The sequence below is a fragment of the Panthera uncia genome, assembly GCF_023721935.1.
Source record: "Panthera uncia isolate 11264 chromosome C1 unlocalized genomic scaffold, Puncia_PCG_1.0 HiC_scaffold_4, whole genome shotgun sequence".
Lineage (NCBI taxonomy): Eukaryota > Metazoa > Chordata > Mammalia > Carnivora > Felidae > Panthera > Panthera uncia.
In genome coordinates this window covers 73,816,352-73,839,456 of record NW_026057585.1, presented here as the reverse complement: position 1 = coordinate 73,839,456, position 23,105 = coordinate 73,816,352, and the positions used below count along the sequence as shown (strand labels likewise).

General features: G+C 40.3%; 2 protein-coding genes across 4 annotated transcripts in view; both read left to right on the top strand.

The window, feature by feature from the left end:
- Positions 1–2,441: 2,441 nt before the first annotated feature.
- LOC125913533 (zinc finger protein 684-like) overlaps positions 2,442–23,105 on the top strand; it is a 29,862-nt gene continuing 9,198 nt past the window's right edge. The window contains exons 1-3 of one of the 3 annotated variants that reach the window (XM_049618711.1): positions 17,035–17,287; positions 18,579–18,687; positions 19,018–19,056. In XM_049618711.1, coding sequence (XP_049474668.1) covers positions 19,042–19,056 — 15 coding nt within the window. In that variant the 5' untranslated portion in view covers positions 17,035–17,287; positions 18,579–18,687; positions 19,018–19,041. Of the gene's footprint in view, positions 2,529–17,034; positions 17,288–18,578; positions 18,688–19,017; positions 19,057–23,105 lie in introns of those variants that run through there. The other 2 variants (XM_049618710.1, XM_049618712.1) reach the window with 2 other exon arrangements.
- On the top strand, positions 2,446–7,860 carry EXO5 (exonuclease 5). Its single transcript, XM_049618713.1, has 2 exons — positions 2,446–2,528; positions 5,963–7,860. The coding sequence occupies exon 2, from the start codon at positions 5,974–5,976 to the stop codon at positions 7,093–7,095; it is 1,122 nt and encodes a 373-aa protein (XP_049474670.1). The 5' UTR covers positions 2,446–2,528; positions 5,963–5,973; the 3' UTR covers positions 7,096–7,860.

The window sequence follows — 23,105 nt, the reverse complement described above, 5'->3', positions numbered from 1 at the left end:
AGGGCTATGTTGGGAGGTACAAATTTTGCCTCTTCTAGCACCTGTGAGGAACACAATGTATACACAGCGTATACATTGTATACAGTGTATACAATGTATATGTAGTGACATGCCCGCACTTCTTAGGATAGCCTTTTGGGGAAAGGCCATGGCATTGTTAAATTTGAGTCCCTCAGTGTTGAGAACGAAAGCTTTGGGTAACATGGTCCTACTGTCTTGGGAATCTCTTCCGTTTCACTCCCCTCTGCATCACCCCTCCCCCAAACTTCATTTGAAGATAGGTGCATGTGGGAAAGGGTTGCAAAAAGGCTTGCCTGGCATTGGAAGTTACATTTTGGCTACAGAAGGTTATAGTGGGGAGGAGGCAGAAACCTCCAGCCTCAGTCCAGCAACACCTACTCATTTCACTTAATTAAAAAGATTTCTCTCAACTTTCATATTTCTTAGATCAAGGATGTTTTCCTACCCAACCACAAAATCACTATCATACCAAGATACTTATAATTGATAGATACTATTATCTAATATACAAGTCACATTTAATTTCCCTAATTATCCTTTCTAGTATTTTCTATTTTACTTTTAAGAGATCCTGGGGCGCCTGGGTGGCTCAGTTGGTTGTGTGGGACTTTGGCTCAGGTCATGATCTTGTGGTTAGTGGGTTCCAGTCCCAAGTCCGGCTTTGTGTTGACAGCTCAGAGCCTGGAACATGCTTTGGATTCTGTGTCTCCCTCTCTCTCTCTCTCTCTGCTCCTCCCCAACTTGCGCTCTGTCTCAAAATAAAAATAAAACATTCAAAAAATTAAAAAAAAGAAATCTTTTCCCTATTTTGAAGTCCAAACAATACTGTATTATATTCTAAAAGCTTTATAGTTTAGCTTTTCACATTTAGGACTTTAATACTCCTGGAATTGATTTTTGTGAGGAAGTGAGATAAGAGGTATCATTTTATAGATTTTTTTCATAAGGATACCCTGCGGTCACAGAACCTTCATTGAAAGACCATCTTTTCTCCGTTGCTATGCGATGCTACCTTAATCGTAAATCAAGTGTCTCGTATGTGATAAAAACATAAAGAAAAGCAAGGAAGTGACTGTCATAAAAATCAGGCTAGTAGTTTCCTCGGGAAGGAGGCATGGGAGTGTATTTGAAAAGGGCTTGTCACTTTTCTGCTTTTGATCTAACGGTGACCTATCTTTTCAATACTTTTATTTGCCTTTGTTTCCTATTTCAGAATAGAGCTGTTATACTTCCCAATAAAAAGGCTAAGACGGGCGCCAGCATCTTTGCAAAGGGAGTTTGTGGTTGTTCTCAGCTGGGAAAGCTGGCGCGAGGGGCAGAGCGGGTGCGGAGTCCAAAAGAGGCAAAGCCAAGACGCAGCGGGTGCACCGGGGACAGGGACGCGCCCACGACGCTCCCGGACCCCCGCTTGGAGGGGCCGCAGTGAGAGCTTCTGGGACAGGTGACAGCGCAGTTCCGTCCGGAGATAAGCCACACGCACAGCCAGCCGTCCGCGGGGACAGCCCGCCCAAAGGCTGCCGCTCGCCTTTAGCGCCCTGCTCGCCCCGCCGCTAGAGGGAGTCCGCCCCTCAGTGGACTCGAGAAGCGTGCTGCGCCGCCGCGGCCTCTGGGAGGGGGCGGGCCTCGGACGGCCGCTGGGCATTCTGGGCCAGCGCTCCAGCAGCGTCAGTGCGCACCACCCCGTAGCGGAGAGCTTTGTGCTCAAGCTTCCCCTGCAGGTCCGCGGTGGAGCCCGGGAGCAGTAACGAGGCCGCGGCGGAGCCGGGGAGAGCCCGGGTTTCGGAGGAGTAGCCAAGGTTAGGATCAGGCCGGCGAATGGGTGGCTGAGCGGCTGCGGTGTGGAGCCCTGGGGTCTGTTCCCGCGGTTGCCGCGATCCCCGGGCGGGAGCGGCCCCCGGGCAGCGGCTTGTCGTGTCTGCCTTCGCAGGCCAGACTCCTGTGGGTTCTGGCCCTTTCGTGGAGGTCCGCTGGGACCTCTTCCCGAAGCCGGCGACCCTTTGCTGTCATTTCCGGCTCCTCCAAGCCATTGTAGGGAGTGCTCAGTAAACTTTAGGACGGGCTTGGAATTGCTGGGGCGACAGTGGTCTGGGCCGGTGGAAAGGTCCTGGCTGAAGGCAAGCGCTGTCGGAGCCCACAAGTCCGGGCTGCACCGAACAAGTCAGAATGTAGAGGGTGAAGGTAGTGGCAGTGCCACAGGCAGCAGGAACCCATCAGAGAAGAAAAGCCTCTCACCTGGGGTCTTTGCTCAGCACCTGGGCTGAGGTTTGGGGCTGGAAGAGGGAACTGGTCTTGGAGCTCCTGGGGGACTTTGGCTATTTTTGATTCTCTTGTTTGCAGGGAGCGAGGATTGAATTAAGTAACTACATCCGGGGTGTGGAGAAAACGAAGAAGTCTTGGAGGATTTGATCCAGGAGAGAGGCAAGCATTACCTAGCTTCTGGGATGGGCAACAGCCTGTGCAGTGTGGATCAGAGAGGAGGAAATGCCACAATGTGAGGGACTGGACAGGTGAGAAAGGAAAAGTCCCCATTCTACCACAGCAAGGCACAGAGTTGCTAATCTGGATTCTTCAGTGCAGACCTGGCTTTTCAGAGCTCCTTTCTCCTCCCCGACCCCTGTCATTTCAGCATTCTGCACTTCCTGGTAAGGGGAAAGATCAGCCAAGTCCCAGGGGAGTAGAAGTTTCTTCTCTCCTAAAGTTTAAACTCAATTTGTCAAAAGGAATAGAAATGCTATCCCGTCTCTTCCTTGGGTAGGGGAAGGAGATCCACATTTGTTGAATGCTAGTATGTTTGTTTTGTTTTATCACTGTTTTGAGTAGCTGAGGACAGTTGGAGGGGATACTGTGTCAGTAGCGTCAGGAAAACGAAGAACTTGCTCAAGAGCACTCATAAGGCAAGTGGCATATTACTGAATACTACTGACCTAGTCAGGATTAGGTTTAGAATGTAGATCCCCACGACCCCCAGACTCTTGACACTATGCTGGTATTTCCCAAACATTACATTCATTTACCACCTGAGGATTGTTGCCATTCCTGTGTACTACCTGTATTGTTATTTTCATGTTTAAAATTTTTTAATTTCATTTATTTAAAGACCACACTTGTCTTAAGAAACACTCTCCATGAAATGATGCATTGGATTTATGCATTTGAATATAGCTTTATATGCTAAGATGTGTCTAAAAATGTTGAAATCATTTGAAATCATCTCATGTGAACCATGTGAAATCATCTCATGTCAGAAAAATACAAACTGCATTCGGAGACAATGTGCTGTATTATGCCCTTGGCTGGAATTTTTCTGTGCAGGAAAGTCCAGGCAACATATCTGAGTCTAAATTGCTCATCCCCAGTGTATTGTTTTCTTCCTTTAGATGAACAGTTTCACAGAGAATGCCTCCTTTTTGTTTCTTCTCTACAGAACATTTTGCTTAACCTGTTCAGGGCTACCCTATTCTCAGTATGTAAAACGAGTAACAAAGTTCATAACTTTCAGGAGCTTACTCTCTCTCTGCCTCTCCTTCTCTCCCCCCCCCCACCCCACCCCAGGGAGTTAGTACAGACACATAGAATAATCTAAATCACTACTGTCCAAAAAGAACATTTCTATAGTCAGAGGAATGTTCTATGTCTTTGCCTTATAATGTGATACCCCCTAGCCACATATAGCTACTAATTACTGGAAATGTGCCTAATGCAGCAGAGAAATTGAGTTTTAAATTTTATTTTATTTTAGTTAATTTAAATTTAAGTAACTGTATGTGGCTGGTGGCTACATATTGGCCAGCCCAGATCTATATATTTGAAATAAAATGTTTTCAAGGTCAGTTGATTTAGATTTAGATTTAGTGCCCTCCCCCAGCGGGGAAAAACACCCAAAGTGTACATGTTAATTGCCATTTAACTTCATTTTCTTGACAGAGGATGAAGATTCTTTCCAACTTTCAGGGACTTCATGGTCCAAATAACATTACTCATTTTGAAACTGTCATCATCCAAGGCACATTTATAATTTGAGACACTTATGTAAATGTGCGTCTTCTGTGTTTTATTACTATTGAAGTATTCTCTAAAGCAATAACTTTATAGGATATAAGCAGAAATCTTAGCATTGCATTACTTTTGTTCATTGCAAATAACTTCTCTGCCAGCTGTATATGTTTTCTTTCATTAGGGACATTTAGACTATTTAAAAATGAGTTAAGTACAACCATAGCAAATATTAATACCATTTTCAATATATCAGTTCTTAAGTTTTTAATATGGAATTTGGTGCATTCAGTTTCTTCATTGCTTAATAGCAAAGAGGAAATTTAGTTCATAGTTATCTCAATCAGTTTAAATTCTGTGTCAGATTATTTTCCTGGCACCCAAAGTCCAATACTGGTGGACTGGTCATACCTTGTTTTGTTTTGTTTCTAACCTATGCTAGGTTAGATATGTGAGATTAGGAAGAAGGCTTAAAAAGAGTATCTTTACAAAATAGTTTGCCTAGTTTCTTAGGATTAAAAATGTTTGAGAGACAAAACAAATCAAACATAACGTGTGGTCTTTGTTTCCTGATTTAAAGAAAAGCTATTTAAGACATTTTAGGGCCGCTGGGGAAATTTGAATAAGGAGGGGAGTATTAGGGAATTATTGATTTTGTTAGTTGTGATAACAGTAATGTAGTTAATGTAGGAGAATGTCTTTATCTGGAAATGAATGCTGAAGCATTTATATCTGAAGTGTTAGGTCTATAGTTTACTTTAAAATAGCCAAAAATGCACACATGAAAAATGCAAATACAGCAGCATGTCAACAGTTGTTTATCTAGGTGTTGTGTATATATATAGATGTTCATTGTTCTGTTTCTTTGTGTGAATTTTTTTTGTAGTAAAAATTAAAAAAAAAAAAAAAAAAAGAGTACCTGTCCCACAGTAGAGTAGTGAGATATTGGATGTGAAGCACTTGGCTCAATGTCTAGCACTCAATAACTGCACAATATTCAATATTATAGCAAATACTGTAGTATTTTATTAGTGCTTATTGACAGATATTTTCCATCATAAGCTAATTTCTTGTGGAGAGAAAAAATAAACTTAGTGGGAAACACCAATTTCTGCTAGGATAATTTATAAAGTCAGTAAGGATAAAGTAAAACCCACCAAGAGCTTTTCCTCCTTGCCATTTCCTTAGTATATTTCAAATCTTGAAAGCAACTGATTTCCACATGTTGCTGTGAACGTCCACTCTCATGACTTCATGCTATTACCTTTTTTTTATAAGTTTATTTATTTTGGGAAAGTGATAGCAGGGGAGGGGCAGAGAGAGAAAGGGAGAGAGAGAATTCCAAGTAGGCTCTGTGCGGAGCCTGACATGGGGCCCGAACCCACAAACCGTAAGATCATGACCTGAGCTGAAACCAAGAGCCAGATGCCCAACTGACCAAGCTACCTGGGCACGCTGTATGCTATTACTTTGTGTATGAGCAGATCTATTGGTATTTGTCTATAGTTAGTCTTTGAATTTTGCTATACTATGTTCCTGAGAACTACATTGTAAAACAGTCATCATAGAGCTGATTTTTCTCAAGGAATAGTTTGTAATTGAGTTTCGTTTTCTTAGTCAAGGATTTTGTATTAGAAGAATTATAAAAGTGGCCATGTTTTTACCAACATTGCTCCAACATTTACAAAGACCTATACATTTCTAAATAATGAAATAATATTCCAAGTCAGTAGAACTTTGAAGCAGAAAAAGCAAACCTCAAATCTCCTTTTAAATGAAGAAATCGAGGCCAATGCAATTCTGTTGCGTTACTAGTTGGTCGTAAATAGCTAGGCTTCTTAAAGAATGTAAATAAATAGTCGTGATTCCTTTTACCTTATTAGAATTTGAAAGTGCTTTGGATAAATTTGTTATTTGGATAATACATTTCTTTAACATGATATTGCAGGGCCTTGTGCCATGGCAGAGAATGGGGAAGAGGAGACGGGGTCAGTAGAGGCCTCAGGGTTCTCAGACTTGAGTGACTCAGAGTTGCTAGAGTATCTGGACCTGGAAGATACTCAGGAGTCAAGTGCATCACTTAGCAAGCCTGGTCCTTCTTCTGAACTCCCTGGGAAGGATGACAAGCTCACAAGCTTACCAAAATGGAAAAGAGGATTGGATGTCTCATCACCTATGGAGCGATTCCACCTTAAACATTTGTATGTCACTGACTTGTCTACTCAAGACTGGTGTGAACAGCAAATGGTATATGGGAAGGAGCTTCCTGGTTTCTTGGCTCCTGAGAAGGCAGCTGTTTTGGACACCGGTGCCAGCATCCACCTAGCTAGAGAACTAGAAGTTCATGATCTTGTGACTGTCCCCACCACCACTAAAGAAGATGCATGGGCAGTTAAGTTTTTGAATATATTATCAATGATTCCTGTCCTGCAGTCAGAAGGATGCATCAGAGAGTTTCCAGTGTTTGGAGAAGTGGAGGGTGTGCTGCTTGTTGGAGTAATTGATGAGCTGCACTATACCGCCAAGGGGGAACTGGAACTAGCTGAACTTAAGACACGCAGGCGCCCTATGCTCCCTTTGGAAGCTCAGAAGAAAAAAGACTGTTTTCAAATCAGCCTATACAAATATATCTTTGATGCCATGGTTCAAGGGAAAGTGACCAGTGCTAGCCTAATCCACCACACAAAATTGTGTCCAGACAAGCCACTGGGACCTTCAGTGCTGAGGCATGCCCGGCAGGGAGGCTTCTCTGTAAAGTCCTTGGGTGACCTCATGGAGCTAGTCTTCTTGTCTCTAACACTGTCTGACCTCCCAGTTATTGATATCCTAAAGATTGAGTACATCCACCAAGAGACTGCCACAGTGCTGGGTACAGAGATTGTGGCCTTTGAAGAGAAGGAGGTGAGAGGCAAGGTGCAGCACTATATGGCCTACTGGATGGGCCACCGAGAGCCTCAAGGGGTTGATGTGGAGGAGGCTTGGAAGTGCCGGACATGCAACTATGCAGATATCTGTGAATGGAGGAAGGGTGGTGGGGTGCCCAGCTCCATTCTAGAGCCCCTAGCCAAAAAAGTGAAATGAACAGAAGGGCATGCCTTCAGGAACTTTCAGCCTCCCTGCTTCTAATGTACTCAGCAGAGGAAAATAGGACCAATTTTTGAACTTAGCTTTCATGGAGAATATTCTTATTTTGGTTCTTTTCATATTTTCTCAAACTCTAACCACTCAAGTCAAGACCAAGTTTCAGGGGTGAGTGGGAGGAATCTGAGGTTATAGGTCCCTGGAACTTTGCTGTGAATTGCCAAGAAGACAGTTGCTCATCATGGCTGGAGCAAAGGGCATCCTTCAGCAATCATTGCTTTCCTAAGAAGATCCTAAACTTTCTGTTAAGTCCCTTCCCTGTTTTTTCTTAGTTAACACTTTCTACATTTTATATAATAAAATAGAATGAAATGCTGTCCAAGTCAGTCGAACTGATTTTTTTTCATAATCTCAATCCTTCAAAAATGACCACAATAAATAGTTGTGTCTTACATGTGTAAAACAGAAAATATGAACAAGCATATGCTTCATACTACTTTCACAATAGCAAAACCTAACCCTAGAAACTGTCCAGGTCCCCATCATCAGAAGAGTGTGGACGGTGTACAGCAACCAAAAGAAATGAGCCACAATGACACACAACAGTGTGGTTAGCACAGTTAAGTGAAAAGTCCCCAAAGGTTACATACAGTATGGTGCCCTTTTTATAAAGGGAGAACCAAAAAATTAAACACATTTTAAGGAAATTGTGAAGATAGTGAAGAGGAATCTCAGTGCATTTTAGAAGATAGTGGAGCTCTTGATTGCGAACATCACCAAAGAGGCCAGAGGAAAGAACGATATGGACATCACCTGGAAGGAAAAGGCTTGTTTATGCAGTCACTACTGGAGAATTTGCATATATAGGTGGAAGGGGGAGAAGAGTTGGCAGGGGTTGAGTTTATTTTTTATTTGTTTATTCTTTATTTTATTCTTATTTACTTTTTTTTTTTTTTTTTTTAATTTTAGAAAGAGTGTGTGAGCAGGGAGGGGCAGAGAGAGAGGATCTTAAGCAGACTCCATGCTCAGTGTGGAGCGTAATGTGGGGCTTGATCTCACAACCCCGAGATCATGACCTGAGCTGAAATCAAGAGTTGGACGCATAACTGACTGAGCCATCTAGGTGCCCCGGGAGTGGAGTTTCTATATGAACTAGAAGGTCAAGAGGCAGCAGAACATGGTGAATATTGTTAATGTGACTCCCATGTTCTTTTTTTTTTTTTTAATTTAATTTTTTAAATCTTTATTTTTGAGAGAGAGTGAGAGACAGAGCATGAACGAGGGAGGGGCAGAGAGTGAGGAAGACACAGAATCTGAAGCAGGCTGCAGGCCCTGAAGTGTCAGCACAGAGCCCAATGCAGGGCTTGAGCTCATGAACTGGGAGATCATGACCTGAGCCAAAGTTGGACGCTTAACCAACTGAGCCACCCAGGCGCCCCAATGTGACTCCATGTTCTATGTGAACTGGTAAAACCTGGACATTTTTGGAGTTACAGTAGATTACCTCTGGAGGTGTTTTGAGCTACACACAACTTTTCTTATGGACAATGGGAATCTTGGGGTAATAACTCTCATTTACTGAATGAATATTATGTGCCAGGCATCATGCTTAGCACTTTGATGATTAAATCTATATATCCATTAATTATCCCTGATGAGGGAATTGAGGCTTAGAAGGGTTATAAAACACAGTTTGAAAGTGGTAGACTCCAGCCTAGATATGTCTGACTGCAGTGCTTATGTTCTTAACCATTATGCTGTAAAGTATTTCTTGCTGTTGTTAAGCCCCCTACATGGTATCTTATTCTAGGCCCTAGGAAGTTTGGAATCAAATTGGGGGCATAGTAAATAAACTGGACTTTATAGGATCAAGAGTATTAAGCTAACAGTCTTCAAGAAAACAGCTTGTCAGGGTTCTGATGGCATCATGTTGGATATGCTAGAAGGTTTAAAAAGAGGGAAAAGAAAAATAAGTTGGTTTCAGACAGTGACATTGTCAGAATTCAGTAGTTCTGTAATTCAGTAATACCCTGAGCTCTCAAATCCTTATTATTATTTTTTTTTTAATTTTTTTTAACGTTTATTGATTTTTGAGACAGAGAGAGCATGAACAGGGGAGGTTCAGAGAGAGAGGGAGACACAGAATCTGAGACAGGCTCCAGGCTCCCAGCTGTCAGCACAGAGCCCTACGTGGGGCTCGAACTCACGGACTGTGAGATCATGACCTGAGCCGAAGTCGGACGCTCAACCGACTGAGCCACCCAGGCGCCCCAATCCTTATTATTTTTTAATGTTTATTTATTTTTGAGAGAGAGACAGAGCGTGAGCAGGGGAGGAGCAGAGAGTGGGAGACAGAATCTGAAGCAGGCTCCGGGTTCTGAGCTGTCAGCACAGGGCCCCATGCGGGACTTGAACTCACAGACCGCAAGATCGTGACCGAGTTGAAGTCAGATGCCCATCCGACTGAGCCACCCAGGAGCCCCTCAGATCTTTATTTTAAGTTAACATCTCCTAGTCATCACTTTATGGTTTCTCACAAGGTAAGTTGAGACATCTGTAGTTGGGGTCACCCCAGGATCATTGACGCTGTTCTCTACAACAAATGCTTCCCGGGTTTGCAGCCTCCACATAGCTAATAATGTCATCTTTTCCTTGCAAATTCTGCCTAAAGGTATCTGAACTCAAAATTATGGACCTCTTGAATATTCAGTGAGCAGTTAAATGAAAAGAGATATCATAACAAAGCTATTTCTTGGTTTTTTAAAATTTGCTTCCTTTAGTAAATAATTTAATCTTATTAAATTTGCATCCCTCTGCTTATTTTTAATGAGGAGGGTAATCTTTTAAAATTATTCTTAAAGGCCGGTTTGTTGCATGTCTTTTAATTTTCTCCATGGTGGATTTTCTTTTTTTCTTTTTTTTTTTTTTAACATTTATTTATTTTTGAGAGGCAGAGAGAGACAGAGCATGAGCAGGGGAGGGGCAGAGAGAGACAGACAGACAGACAGAATCCGAAGCAGGGGAGGGGCTCTGAGCTGTCAGCACAGAGCCCAACACAGGGCTCGAACCCTCAAACTGCGAGATCATGACCTGAGCTGAAGTTGGACGCGTAACCAACTGAGCCACCCAAGCACCACATTCTTTTTTTTTTTTTTTAATTTTTAAAAAATTTTTCACTGTTTAGTTTTTGAGAGAGAAACAGAGCACAAGGGAGGGGGGTAGGCAGAGAGAGAGGGAGACACAGAATATGAAGCCGGTTCCAGGGTCTGAGCTGTCAGCACAGGGCCCGATGCAGGGCTCGAACTCACGGACCATGAGATCATGACCTGAGCCGAAGTCAGACGTTTAACCAACTGAGCCACCCAGGCTCCCCCATGGTGGAATTTTCTGATTAAATAATGCATGCTTATTATAAAAGTACATTAAAATGTAAGGAATAAGTTACTTCCTTTAAAATTTTTCAACTATTGCTTTGGTTATTGCTTCTCTGTGTTGTTTTGTTTTGATTCTCTGATATTCATCAGAGAATCCATATGTTTAGAAACCCTGCTGGTGTGGTGAGTGTGACAAGAGCCACAGGTGGAATATAGGCCTTCAAGTTCTTCAGAGAGATTATATGAGAGAAAGGCCCCATAAAGGTGTGAAGAGAGATAGAGGTTTTAGTGATAGCTCAAAACATAACATCTATTAGAGTATAGTAGGAGAGGAACCAAAGAAGTGTGTTGTGCGTGGTAAGAGCTTCAGCCAAAATGCAAATATTTCTTCATGTACATCACAGTCCACACCGGAGAAAAACTTTGTGGTAATTGTGCTGAGGCCTTCAGAGCTCAAGCCTTCATATTCATCAGAAAGTACATTGCAGAGGAGTTTAAGGAGCTTTGGTCAAAGCTTAGATGATCAAAATAATCTTTTCACACATAGGGACCCATGAAAGTCAAGAATGTACCAACGTTTTCAGTCACAGCACAGGTATTCACATTCATTGCACAGGACATATAGGAGAGAGAGTGCATAAAAATGAAAGTAATACAAAATAGTATGGGGCTTTAATACCCCATTTACCTCAATGGATAGATCATCTAGACAGAAAGTCAATAAGGATACATTGGCCTTATGACACCTATTAAATCCATCTGATAGGTGTCATAAGGCCAATGTATCCTTATTGACTTTCTGTCTAGATGATCTATCCATTGAGGTAAGTGGGGTATTAAAGCCCCATACTATTATATTACTTTCATTTAAGAGCACATGGGACATCCCGTAGGATACATCACAGGTTAGGCCACAAGATGAGTCTCTAAATTCAAGATTGAAATCCTATCAAGCATCTTTTGCAACTACTGTGGTATGAAATTAGAAATCAATTACAAGAATAAAACTGGAAAAAAACACAAACACATGGAGACTAAACACCTGCTGCTAAACAGCTAATGGGGCAATGAATAAATCAAAGATGAAGTTAAAATCACGTTGAGGCAAACGAAAATGGGCATACAACATTCCAAAATCTATGGGATGTAGCAAAAGCAGTTCTAAGAGGGAAGTTTATATTGATATAGGCCTACCTACCTCAAGAAACAAGAAAAATCCAAAATAAATACCTTTATACCTAAAGGAACTAGAAACAGAAGAGTAAGCAAAGCCCAAAGTTAGTAGAACAAAGGAGATAAGAGCAGAAATAGGTGAAATAGAGATTTTAAAAACAATAGCAAAGGGGTGCCTGGTTGACTCAGTTGGTTAAGCATCTGACTCTTGACCTCAGGTCAGGTCATGATCTCACGGTTTGTGAGATTGAGCCCTGCTTTAGGCTCTGCACTGACAGCGCAGAGCCTGCTTGCAATTCTCTCTCTCTCTCTCTCTCTCTCTCTGCTCCTTCCCCACTTGAACTCTCTCTCTCCCTCCCTCTCAAATAAACTTTTAAAATAATAAATAACCATAGCAAAGATCAATGAAATGAAAAATCAGTTCTTTGAAAAGATAAACATAATTGATAAACTCTAGGCCCACTCATCAAGACAAAAAGAGAGGGGGCCTAAATAAAACCAGGAATGAAAAAGGAGAAGTTACAACTGACACTACAGAAATACAAAGGATCATAAGAAACCACAAAGAACAATTATATGCCAACAAATTGGAAAACCTAGAAGAAATGGATAGATTCCTAGGAACATATAACTTTCCGAAACTGATTTATAAAGAAATAGAAAATTCGATAGACCAGGGTGCCTGGTTGGCTCAGTTGGTTACCTGTCTGACTCTTGATTTTGGCTCAGGTCATGATCTCACACTTCATGAGTTGAGCCCCTGCTCAATCTGTACTGATGGCACGGAGCCTGGTTGGGATTCTCTCTCCCCCCCTCTCTCCCCTCCCTTGCTTGCTTGCTCTCTCTCTCTCTCTCTCTCTCTCACTCGCTCTCTCTCTCTCTCAAAATAAAAAACATAAAAAAAATCTGAATAGACCAATACAAGCGATGAAATTGAATCAATATTTTTAAAAACTCCAAAAACAAAAAGCCTAGGACCAGACAGCTTCATAGGTGAAATCTGCCAAACATTTAATGATGAGTTAGTACTTCTTCTTTTCAAGTTATTCCAAAACATTGAAGAGGAAGGAACGCTTATACACTCATGAGGCAAACAGGTGCACGAATAGATGCTCAACGTCAGCTATCAACAGGGAAAATGCAAATCAAAACCACAATGAGATCGCCTTACACCTGTCAGATTGGCTATTACCAAAAAAAAAAAAAAAAAAAAAAAAAGAAAAAGAACAAGTGTTGGCAAGGATGTGGAGAAAAGGGAACCCTTCCTTATACACCATTGGTGGGAATGTAAAGTGGTGCAACCACAATGGAAAAACATATGGAAATTCCTCAAAAAATTACGAATAGAACTGCCAGGTGATCTAGCAATACCACATCCAGGTATTTATCCAAAACAAAAAAGCCAAAACACAAACACCAATTTGAAGAGATATATGCACCACCATATTCACTGCAGCATTATTTACAATAGTCAAGATATGGAAGTAACCTTAGTGCCCATCAATAGATGAATGGGTAAAGAAAATGTGATATGTGTACACACACATACACACACACACACACACACACACACACAGGAATAGGGAATATTATTCAGCCGTAAAAGAATGAAATCTTACCATTTGTGACAACATGAATGGACCTAGACAATATTGTGCTACGTGAAATCAATCAGATAAAGACAAATATCATATAACTTCACCTATATGTGGAATCTGGAAAACAAAACAAATGAACAAATAGAACAACAGAAATAGACTCATAGATATGGGAAACAAGTTCTATGACACATTTAATGGAGATAAAACTATGGACAATTGTATATTCAGTATTGCAAATATTTATTTAGCACCTATTATGTGCCGGGTTCTACTCACACAAATTCCAATGTGTGGGCTTTCCCCCACCACCAAACAATCCTCTGATACTACTTGATGATAGTGTTAGATCCCACAGGTTGAGGGTTCAGTCCTACAAGCTTACCCTTTTCCCCCCACTTCAGATGCCCATCACGAGTCCAGACTGTCATCTGTGCTTTTGACTTGCTAGCTATAGAATGGAGGTTCCAACAACCCCTTCCTTAGGTTTGACTAATTTGCTAGGCAGCTCACAAAGCTTGGAGAAACATTTTTATTTTCTAGATTACCAGTTTATTATAAAAGGATATATAACTCAGGGACAGCCATATGGAAGAGATGCATAGGGCAAGGTATGGGGAAAGGGAAAAGAGTTTCCATGCCCTTTCTGGGCCAACACTCTCTCTGTACCTACGTGTGTTCACCAACCCACAAAGTCTGTGAGCCCTGTCCTTTGAGTTTTTATGGAGGCTTCATTACATAGGCACAATTGATTAAGTTATTGGCGACTGGCAATTGATTCAACCTCCAGCCTCTCTTCCCCTCCCCAGAAGCCAGGGAGTTGGGACTGAAAGTTTCAACTCTCTAATCTCCAATCATATGATTCGTTCTCCTGGCAGCCAGCCCCCATGCTTAGGTACAGTACAAAATCACTTCAGTAATATAACAAAAGACACCGTTATTGCTCTCATCACTTAGGAAATTCCAAGACTTTTAGGAGCTCTGAACCAAAAACAGGGATGAAGATCAAATATATATTTCTTATTATAAATCACAGTATTGCCAAACAAAAATATGTGCTTTCATAAACATATATACTATGAGAAAAAGAAAAGGAATAAGAGAAATCAAGGATGGCTCCTAAATTTTTGCTTGAGTAATGAGGTGGTGATGGTGCATTTATTGAACTAGAAGTGCTAGATTGGGGGTGGGAGAAGGCAGGGATTAATTGGCTTGGAAGTGTGAAGTTGGAGGCGACGTTTAGATTTTTAAGGGGAGATTTCAGGTAGGCATAAGGAATTAGGGGTCTGCTGTTCAGGGGAGAAATGAAAGATGGAAATACAGATTTTCAGTCATCACTCACTCATCATCACATAAATGGTATTTCAAGCCATGGGACTGAATGAGATCATTTAGAGGACAATTTCAGAAAGCAAAGGCCGAAGGTCAAACCCTTGAGTGTTCCAACATTTGGAGGAGGAACAGAGGAACAGAGTTTTAGTAAAGGAAATACAGAAGTAGTCTGAGTGAAGTGGGAGAAACTAGCTTTTATGAGATGTCCTAGAAACCAAGATAAGGAAGTATTTTATTTTATTTAAAAAAAATTTTTTTTTCAACGTTTTTTATTTATTTTTGGGACAGAGAGAGACAGAGCATGAACGGGGGAGGGGCAGAGAGAGAGGGAGACACAGAATCAGAAACAGGCTCCAAGCCATCAGCCCAGAGCCTGATGCGGGGCTGGAACTCACGGACCACGAGATCGTGACCTGGCTGAAGTCGGACGCTTAACCGACTGCGCCACCCAGGCGCCCCGATAAGGAAGTATTTTAATTGTGTTGAATGCTGTTGAGGTCAGATGTAATGAGGACAGAATTGGAATTTAATTGGTAACTTGACAAGATCAGTTTTAGGAGAGTAGAGTAAAGAAGCTATTAGAGTGGACTGCAGAGAGAATTGGAGGTGTGAAGATGTAGACAGCAACAAGAGGCAGCTCTTTAGAAAGATTTTTCTATGAAGGAAAGTTAGGAAATGGTGCAGTTGTTCAAATGGGCTACAGGTTAAGAAAGGATATTTTTTTAATTTTTTTTTTAACGTTTATTTATTTTTGAGACAGAGAGAGACAGAGCATGAACGGGGGAGGGTCAGAGAGAGAGACACACACAGAATCTGAAACAGGCTCCAGGCTCTGAGCAGTCAGCACAGAGCCCCACACGGGGCTTGAACTCGCGGACTGCGAGATCATGACCTGAGCCGAAGTTGGACGCTTAACCGACTGAGCCAGCCAGGCGCTCCAAGAAAGGATTTTTTTTTTTTTTAAGATATAAAAAAACATTTTTATGACATTGAAAATGCCAATGAATACAGTGGCTACTAATATCAAGTGGGCTGTTAATGCTACCAAGCAATAGTACTGTATTTCCTTAATCCATTCACTCTTCCACATTCTCCCCCCCCCCCTTTAACGTTTATTTTTGAGAGAGAGAGGGCTCACAAGTGGGGGACAGGAGGTGCAGAGAGAGGGAGACACAGAAGCAGGCTCCAAGCTCCGAGCTGTCAGCACAGAGCCCAACAGGGGACTCAAACCCATGAACCATGAGATCATGACCTGAGCCAAAGTCAGACACCAACCGATGAGCCACCCAGGTGCCCCCACTCTTACACATTCCTAAATAACATTAGAATCTCAGATGCCATTGATTATAAGATGCATAATTATTTCACATACTTTCAAAGAGAAAAAACATGCTGCCAGTTAAACTATAGCATGCCATCATTTGTAAAATACCAGTTTTGCAGATGTTCAAATATGAAAAAAGTGTATATTAGAATCAATGTCATACAGTATTACTTTTCTCTCCTCAAATCTCCAATACCTTCTCCCTTCCTTCACTTTCAGCTTCCTATTTAACTAAGAAAATACAAGCATTCAGAAGAAGATAGGCTCATTCTCCCACCACTAAATCTGTATCTCACCTGTACCTGTAAATTCTGTCTCCCTTTTTATTTTAATGGATGAATGGTCCACATTCACAACTGATCCTTCCACAGTGTACTGAATCTCATCCCTTTTCTCCAGAAGGACTTTTCTTCCTGCAACTATCCCATTTCTCCTGTATTCTCCCTCTACTGTATAATTTTAATTAGCATGCATACTATAATTTCTTCCATCTTAAAAAAAATTCTGGACCCCAAATCTATATGCAACGACAGCTTTCTTTTTCTACTCATCTTAAAAAAGCCAAACTTCTTAAAGGTACTGCCTGTACTTGCTTTTCACACTTCCTCTCTTCCCACTCTTATCAAATTCCACTCATTCCACTCTTATCAAATTCTTATCAGATTTTATTGAAATTCTACCACTACGCCAAAATGGGATATTTCTACAGCCTCCACAATGTTAAATCCAATGGTCAATTCTTAGTGATCATCCTACTTGACTAATTAGCAGCATTTAATACTGCTGGATTATTCCCCACTTCTTGAAACATTTTCTTCCCTTGATTTTGCAGAACCAAACTCTTCTACTTTTACATCTGTCTCACACCTTATCCCTTCTCAGTCTTCTTTGTTGGGTCCTCCGCTTCACCTTCTTTTTGGGACCTAAGCTAGTGCATTGCTAAAAGAAACTGAACTAAGGGTAGATTATTATCTTATAGTGCTGATTTAGATTTTCTAGTATTTAAAAATTCTGGTGTCTTGTATTTTTAAACGAAAATGATATATACACTTCCCTCTTATAAATGAGCTTGGCACTCATGGAAGTCCCAGAGATACCAACCCAGGACTCTCCCTACAAAGAGGCAGAGGCCTCTGAAGCCTTCCGGAAACGAGCTCCACAGGCCTATGGGAAATGTAGTCCCCTAAGAATAGCCTGCACCGCGGGGGGACCTGGGAACCTGGGCGGCAGTTACTTCCGCACACGCGCAGTGGGGCGGTAGCCGGTGTTCAGTAATCTTCCAACCTGCGCCGCGTGAAGGGGGAACGGGGTTTTCTCCCCGAGAGCCTGTGGGAGATCTCTGTAATCTGATCTTTTAGAACCAAAGATGGGAGTGTGGTGGTGAAAGACTGGTAGGTATGACTCTGCGGAGCTTGGGGACGTAAGGGAAGGGCGGGGAGAAAGATAGGCACCTTTTTATTGGCGTACCCAAAGGAAGGTAAAACTTCACAACCCCCACGTGCAGCGATTTAGTGTTTGGATGTGTGGGTCCTGTCCAATTCTGGAGTTCAGAGAAAGCAAGAGAAGGGGCTAACTGCCACTCAAGTGGGTTCCCGGATCCCGAGTAGGGATGGGGCAGGCTCAGTTTGTATTCCTGCCCTTGTAGGTAGAGATCACAGTGCAGGAATATGTGCTTCAGGCTTTACCTTTCCTGGTTACAAGAACATCGCTGGCCCTACCAGAGCCCGCAAAAGGCAATATTAAACCATTCCAAGGAATCTAGGAAGTATTTCTAGAGAAACTTGCCATGTTCTCAGTATATTCTCACAATTGTCTGAAGTAAGTGTTCTCTCCATTTTGCATATGAATTAACTGAAGCTGAGAGAGAGGTTAAGTTACTTGCTTATACTGACAATAAGTGGAAGAGCTGAGAGTCGAACCAGACGAGTTTTACCGAATTTTATTCTGGCGTTTTGTTTGTTTGTTTTTGAGTATAGTTGACAGGCAATCTTACATTAGTTTCTGCTGTACAACTTAGTGATTTGACAAGTTTTACCTTGTGCTATGATCGCCACAAGTGTAGTTAGGACCCTGCAAAAAAAAGAGTTGTATTTATTCTCCTTTTGAAATATTTGAGCAATGAATGCAGAATAAATTTTGATTTGTAGTCTTTTGTTGGTGTTGTTAATAGTCTTTGGTGAATTTGCAGATCTTCCAGTGAAGACTGTGTAAATAAAGCTGTCCCTCTTGCATATTTTAGCCTTTCTATGGCCCCAACTTTGCTGGTTTAAATTCTTAAAAAACTATACTGGCTCATAGAAGATGGTGGATTTCCAAAGAAAGAGAGAGAGACAGATTTAGAATTTAAACTGAAGGCTCTGTCTTTAAAAAAAAAAAAAAAAAAAAAAAAAAATTCCTGGATCCCTCAATCCAGCCTTCTCAAGAAAACCCAACCTAATTTGAGCTCTCTTCTCCCAGCTTCAGAGCAGAGACCAGAGAGTCACAGGAAGGACTGACTCCAGAGATATACTGAGTTTCAGAGTTTCAGAAACCAGGGTTTTAGTTAGTTTTTAGACTTATTTATTATTTTTTTTCTTAGGATAAAATTTTGGGAAGAAAAAAATGTCACTAGTTCTAAGATTAACAACTTGCCATTAGATCAGTAGGACAAAAATGTACAACATACTTACCTAAATTTCATAGATTCATAACAGATCCACCAGTAGAGTTCGGCACTTATAAAATATGGACTTTCCTGACATCTCCTAGAATCGTCATTCTCTCACTAGGTGACATTTACTGAAGCTGCAATGTGAGTCTTTCTTTTCTAACTTTTTTTTTTTTTTTTGCGTGAGAGAGAGAACATGGGGGGAGGTGCAGGGAGAGGGATAGGGGGAGAGAGAGAGAGAGAGAGAGAGAGAATATCTTAAGCAGGTTCCATGCTCAGCACAGAGCCTGATGTGGGGCTCAATCTCACAACCCTGCGATCATGACCTGAGCCGAAATTAAGATTCAGACGCTTGGCTAACTGAGCCACCCAAGCACCCCAAGAGTTCTTTTCTAATAGTGCCTCTTTTCTTTTCTACATTGCGTTTTGGTTTTTCATGTCTTTCTATTCTTTTTCCTATTTTTACTTTCATAGATCTGTGTGTAAGAGCTCCAGAAAATGATCAACTTCCAGGTAGGTATCCATTTATTGAGTCATTTAAAACTCTCAAAAATCTATATAAAAAGGACATGTATAGACATGTATAGGGAAAATATAGATTGAATAGATCAGGTGCAAAAGAAAATTTAGAAAATTGATCAGTTGATATCCACGTCACAGGGTCTGTACATAGTTGGAATAAATTCGAGCTGCATATGTGTACCCAGTCTTTATAGCAATCACAGAAAATGGATAGTCAACCAGTTAACGTATTGGTATTGTCCACAAAGATAAAGGAAACAATCCCTTAGAGAAGTAAAGATTTTCCTGATGCAGTTCTCTGAAGAAAATATCTTATAATGGGTTTTCATGGAGATAATGGTAGAAATAATATTCACAGGGGTGCCCAGGTGGCTCAGTTGGTTAAGCTCTGACTCTTGATTTCAGCTCAGGTCGTGATGTTGTGGTTTGTGGGTTTGAGCCTTGTGTTGGGCTCTGCACTGCTGACACTCCACTGTAGGTGGAGCCTGCTTGGGATTCTGTCTCTCCCTTAATCTGCCCCTCTCCTGTTCGTGTTTGTTCTCTCTCTCTCTCTCAAATAAATAAACTTGGGGAAAAAAGTTTAAAAAAGAGAGAAATAACATTCATAGCAACAACCCTGTGATAAATATATAACATCACATTTTATATAGCATGCTGTATTTCTTAAAATGTTTCCTAGAGTAAGCAAAGAGCTTAGTGCCAGTAAGCAGCACTATGCAAACTCAGTTTGTAAGTTCAGGTACATATCTTTTTAAATATTCTTCTGCAACAATAAGTAAATCTTATATCTTTTCCAGTGTCTGCTAGTATTCTTGAGCATTTTCTCTTCTATGTGAATTTTATTTTATTTTAGTATTTTTTAAAATGTTACTTATTTTTGAAAGAGAAAGTGAGCAGGGGAGGGGCAGAGAGAGAGGAGGGCAGAAGATCCAAAGCAGGCTGTGTGCTGACAGCAGCGCGCCCGATTCAGGGCTTGAATTCAAGAACCGGAAGATCATGACTTGAGCCAAAGTCAGATGCCCAACCAGCTGAGCCACCCATGGGCCCTGTTCCATGTGGACTTTAGAATTAGCTTGTCAGGGTCTATAAAGGAGTATTTTAGGTATTTTTATTGTGATTGCAATATATGTTTCCATTAATTTGTAGAAAATTCATTAGTTTTCAATAATGTATTCTCTAATGTTTCACATAGGTCCTTCTTTACATTTTTATATGTTTGTTATTATAATTCTTATACATTTCTCGTATAAGAATTTCTTGTAATATTTATTCTTACATATGGTTTAAGTTGCTGTTGAGAATGGGATGGATCTTTTTTCATTGTATTTTCTAATTGGTTATTTTGGTGTATAGGAAAGTATGCATTTATCTATTTGACTTTATGTCAACTTACAGAACTAATTTTTTTTAATTAAAAAAACTTTTTTTTAAATGTTGATTTACTTTTGAGAGACAAAGTGCAAGCAAGGGAGGGGCAGAGAGAGAGGGAGACACAGAATCCGAAGCAGGGTCCAGGCTCTGAGCTGTCCACATAGAGCTTGATGCGGGGCTCGAACTCACAAACTGCGAGATCATGACCTGAGCCGAAAGTCAGACACTCAACCAACTGAGCCACCCAGGTTCCCCCTGTTTCTTCTTTAAAAATTAAAAAAAAATTTTTTTTTAATGTCAGAACTCTTATTAAGTTCAAGATTTTTTTAGTTGATTATTAGGTTTTCTAGGTAGACAATCATACACTCTTCAAATGGAGTTTGTTCCTTACTGCTCAATATGTATGTCTTCATGTTTTTTCTTGTCTTATTGCAATGGACAGGGTTTTTTGGGAACTATAATTTTTTAAAAATGTTTATTTGTTTTGAGAGAGTGTACATGTGTGAGCAGGGGAGGGCCAGAGAGAGAGCGAAGAAGAGAGAGAATTCCAGGCGGGCTCAGTGCCTCCATCACAGAGCCCAACCTGGGACTCAATCTCACAAACTGTGAGATCATGACCTGAACTGAAATCAAGTTGGATGCTCAACTGACTGAGCCACCCAGGTGCCCCAGGAACTATAAATTGCTAGCGAGTATCTTTTTGTTCCAATTTTAATGGGAATGTTTCCAGTGTTACATTGTTTCCTCTTGTATTTTGGTAAATAGTTTTGTTTTGTTTTTTGTTTTCTTGTTTTTAATCAAGTTAAAGATTTTTAGCTTGTGAACATTGTTTTCATCAAGTGGAAACCTTTTTTCTTATATGTTTTTTTAAAAATATGTGTTGGTTGGGGCACCTGGATAGCTCATTCAGTTGAGTGTCCAACTTCGTCTCAGGTCATCATCTCATGGTTCCTGAGTTCAAGCCCCACATCAGGCTCACTGCTGTCAGATCCTCTGCCCCGCCTCTGCTTGCACTCTCTCAAAAATAAATAAAACATTTAAAAAATAAAAAAATAGATAAGTAAATAAAATACCTGTTGGTAAAATAATGTTTTATCTTTAATATAGGAATTCAGAGAATTTCTAATATATTTCTCAATATTGAACTATCTGTGCATTCATGGGATAAATCCTACCTAGTCTTCTAACTTTTTAATGGGCCAGATGGTAAATATTTTAGGCTTGAAGGCCATACAGCCTCTGTGGCAACTACTCAATTTTAACTTTTCATCTGAAGCAAATGAGTGGGTATAAATATTCCAGTAACACTTTATTTACAGAAACATCAGGCCGGGGTATGGGTTGTAGTTTGCTGACCCCTGTTCTATATGGTTTTAACTATGTCTTTGTGGTAGACATGTAGCCACATGCCTTTTAAATTTCAGCTTAAGTTAGTTAAACATGATTTTAACATTACGGTTGAGAGGATATATTTTATTATGTAAAAAAAGGTCTTATATTCTATTTTATTATGGTCATGTGAATCTGACGTGTTAACCTTATAGCCCTTCTAACTTATATATATTTACTTTGTAGTATATAATAGATTGTAAGATCTCTGAGACCAGTAACATTTTTATTCTTTTTTGTATCACTAATACAGTGTCTGGTAGGTCCTCATTAGACATTGTCTGAATGAATGAATGAATGAAGAACATATAAGCAATATTTTAAATAATTTTATTGAGACATAATCACATATTACAGATTGACCCATTTAAGATATATACAACTCCGTGGTTTTTAGTCTGTCCATGAATTGTAAAACCATCTCTACAATCTAATTTTAGAATATTTTCATTACCCTCAAAAGAAACCCCATATTGGCAGTCATTCCCTATTTGTCCTATCCCCTAGCTCTAATTTATTTTCTGTTTCTATGGATTTGCCTTTTCTGAACACTTTATGTAACTAAGACAATATAATATGTGATCTTTTTTGACTAGCTTCTTTCACCTAGTAACAGTATTTTCAAGGGTCATCAATGTTACACGTATGTCAAATAATATTGCATTATATGGATATACCTCATTTTGTTATTCCATCTATTCATCAGATGACGGATACCCATATTGTTTTCACTTTTGGCTATTAATGAATACTTCTCTATGAACATTTGTCTACAGGTTTTATATTTTTAGTTCTCTTAGGTATATATTTAGGAGGGATTGCTGGGTAATATGGTTAATTCAATGTTTAACATTTTGAGGAACTATAAAACTATTTTCCATAGTTGTTGCACCATTTTACAACCCCACCAGCAGTGTATGACAGTTCCAGTTTCTCTACATCCTTGTCACAACTTGTCATTGTTTGTCTTTGATTTTAACAACCCTTGTGGGTGTGAGGCAATATCTCATTGTGGCTTTGAGTTCTATTTACTAATGATGTTGAGCATCTTTTCATGTGCTTCATGCTCATATGAGTGTCTATGTCTTTGGAGAAAATCTGTTCAAATCCTTTGTCCATTTTTAAATTGGGTTGTCTTTTCACTGTTGTATTGTAAGAGTTCTTTTTATATCCTAGGCACAAATTTCTTACCAAAATATATGATTTACATGTATTTCATCCCATTCTGTGAGTTGTCTTTTCACTTTCTTGATGGTGTCCTTTGAAGCACATATTTTATA

Coding starts and splice junctions, on each gene's coding strand:
- EXO5 (XM_049618713.1), top strand. CDS start 5,974: ATGGCAGAGAATGGGGAAGAGGAGACGGGGTCAGTAGAGGCCTCAGGG.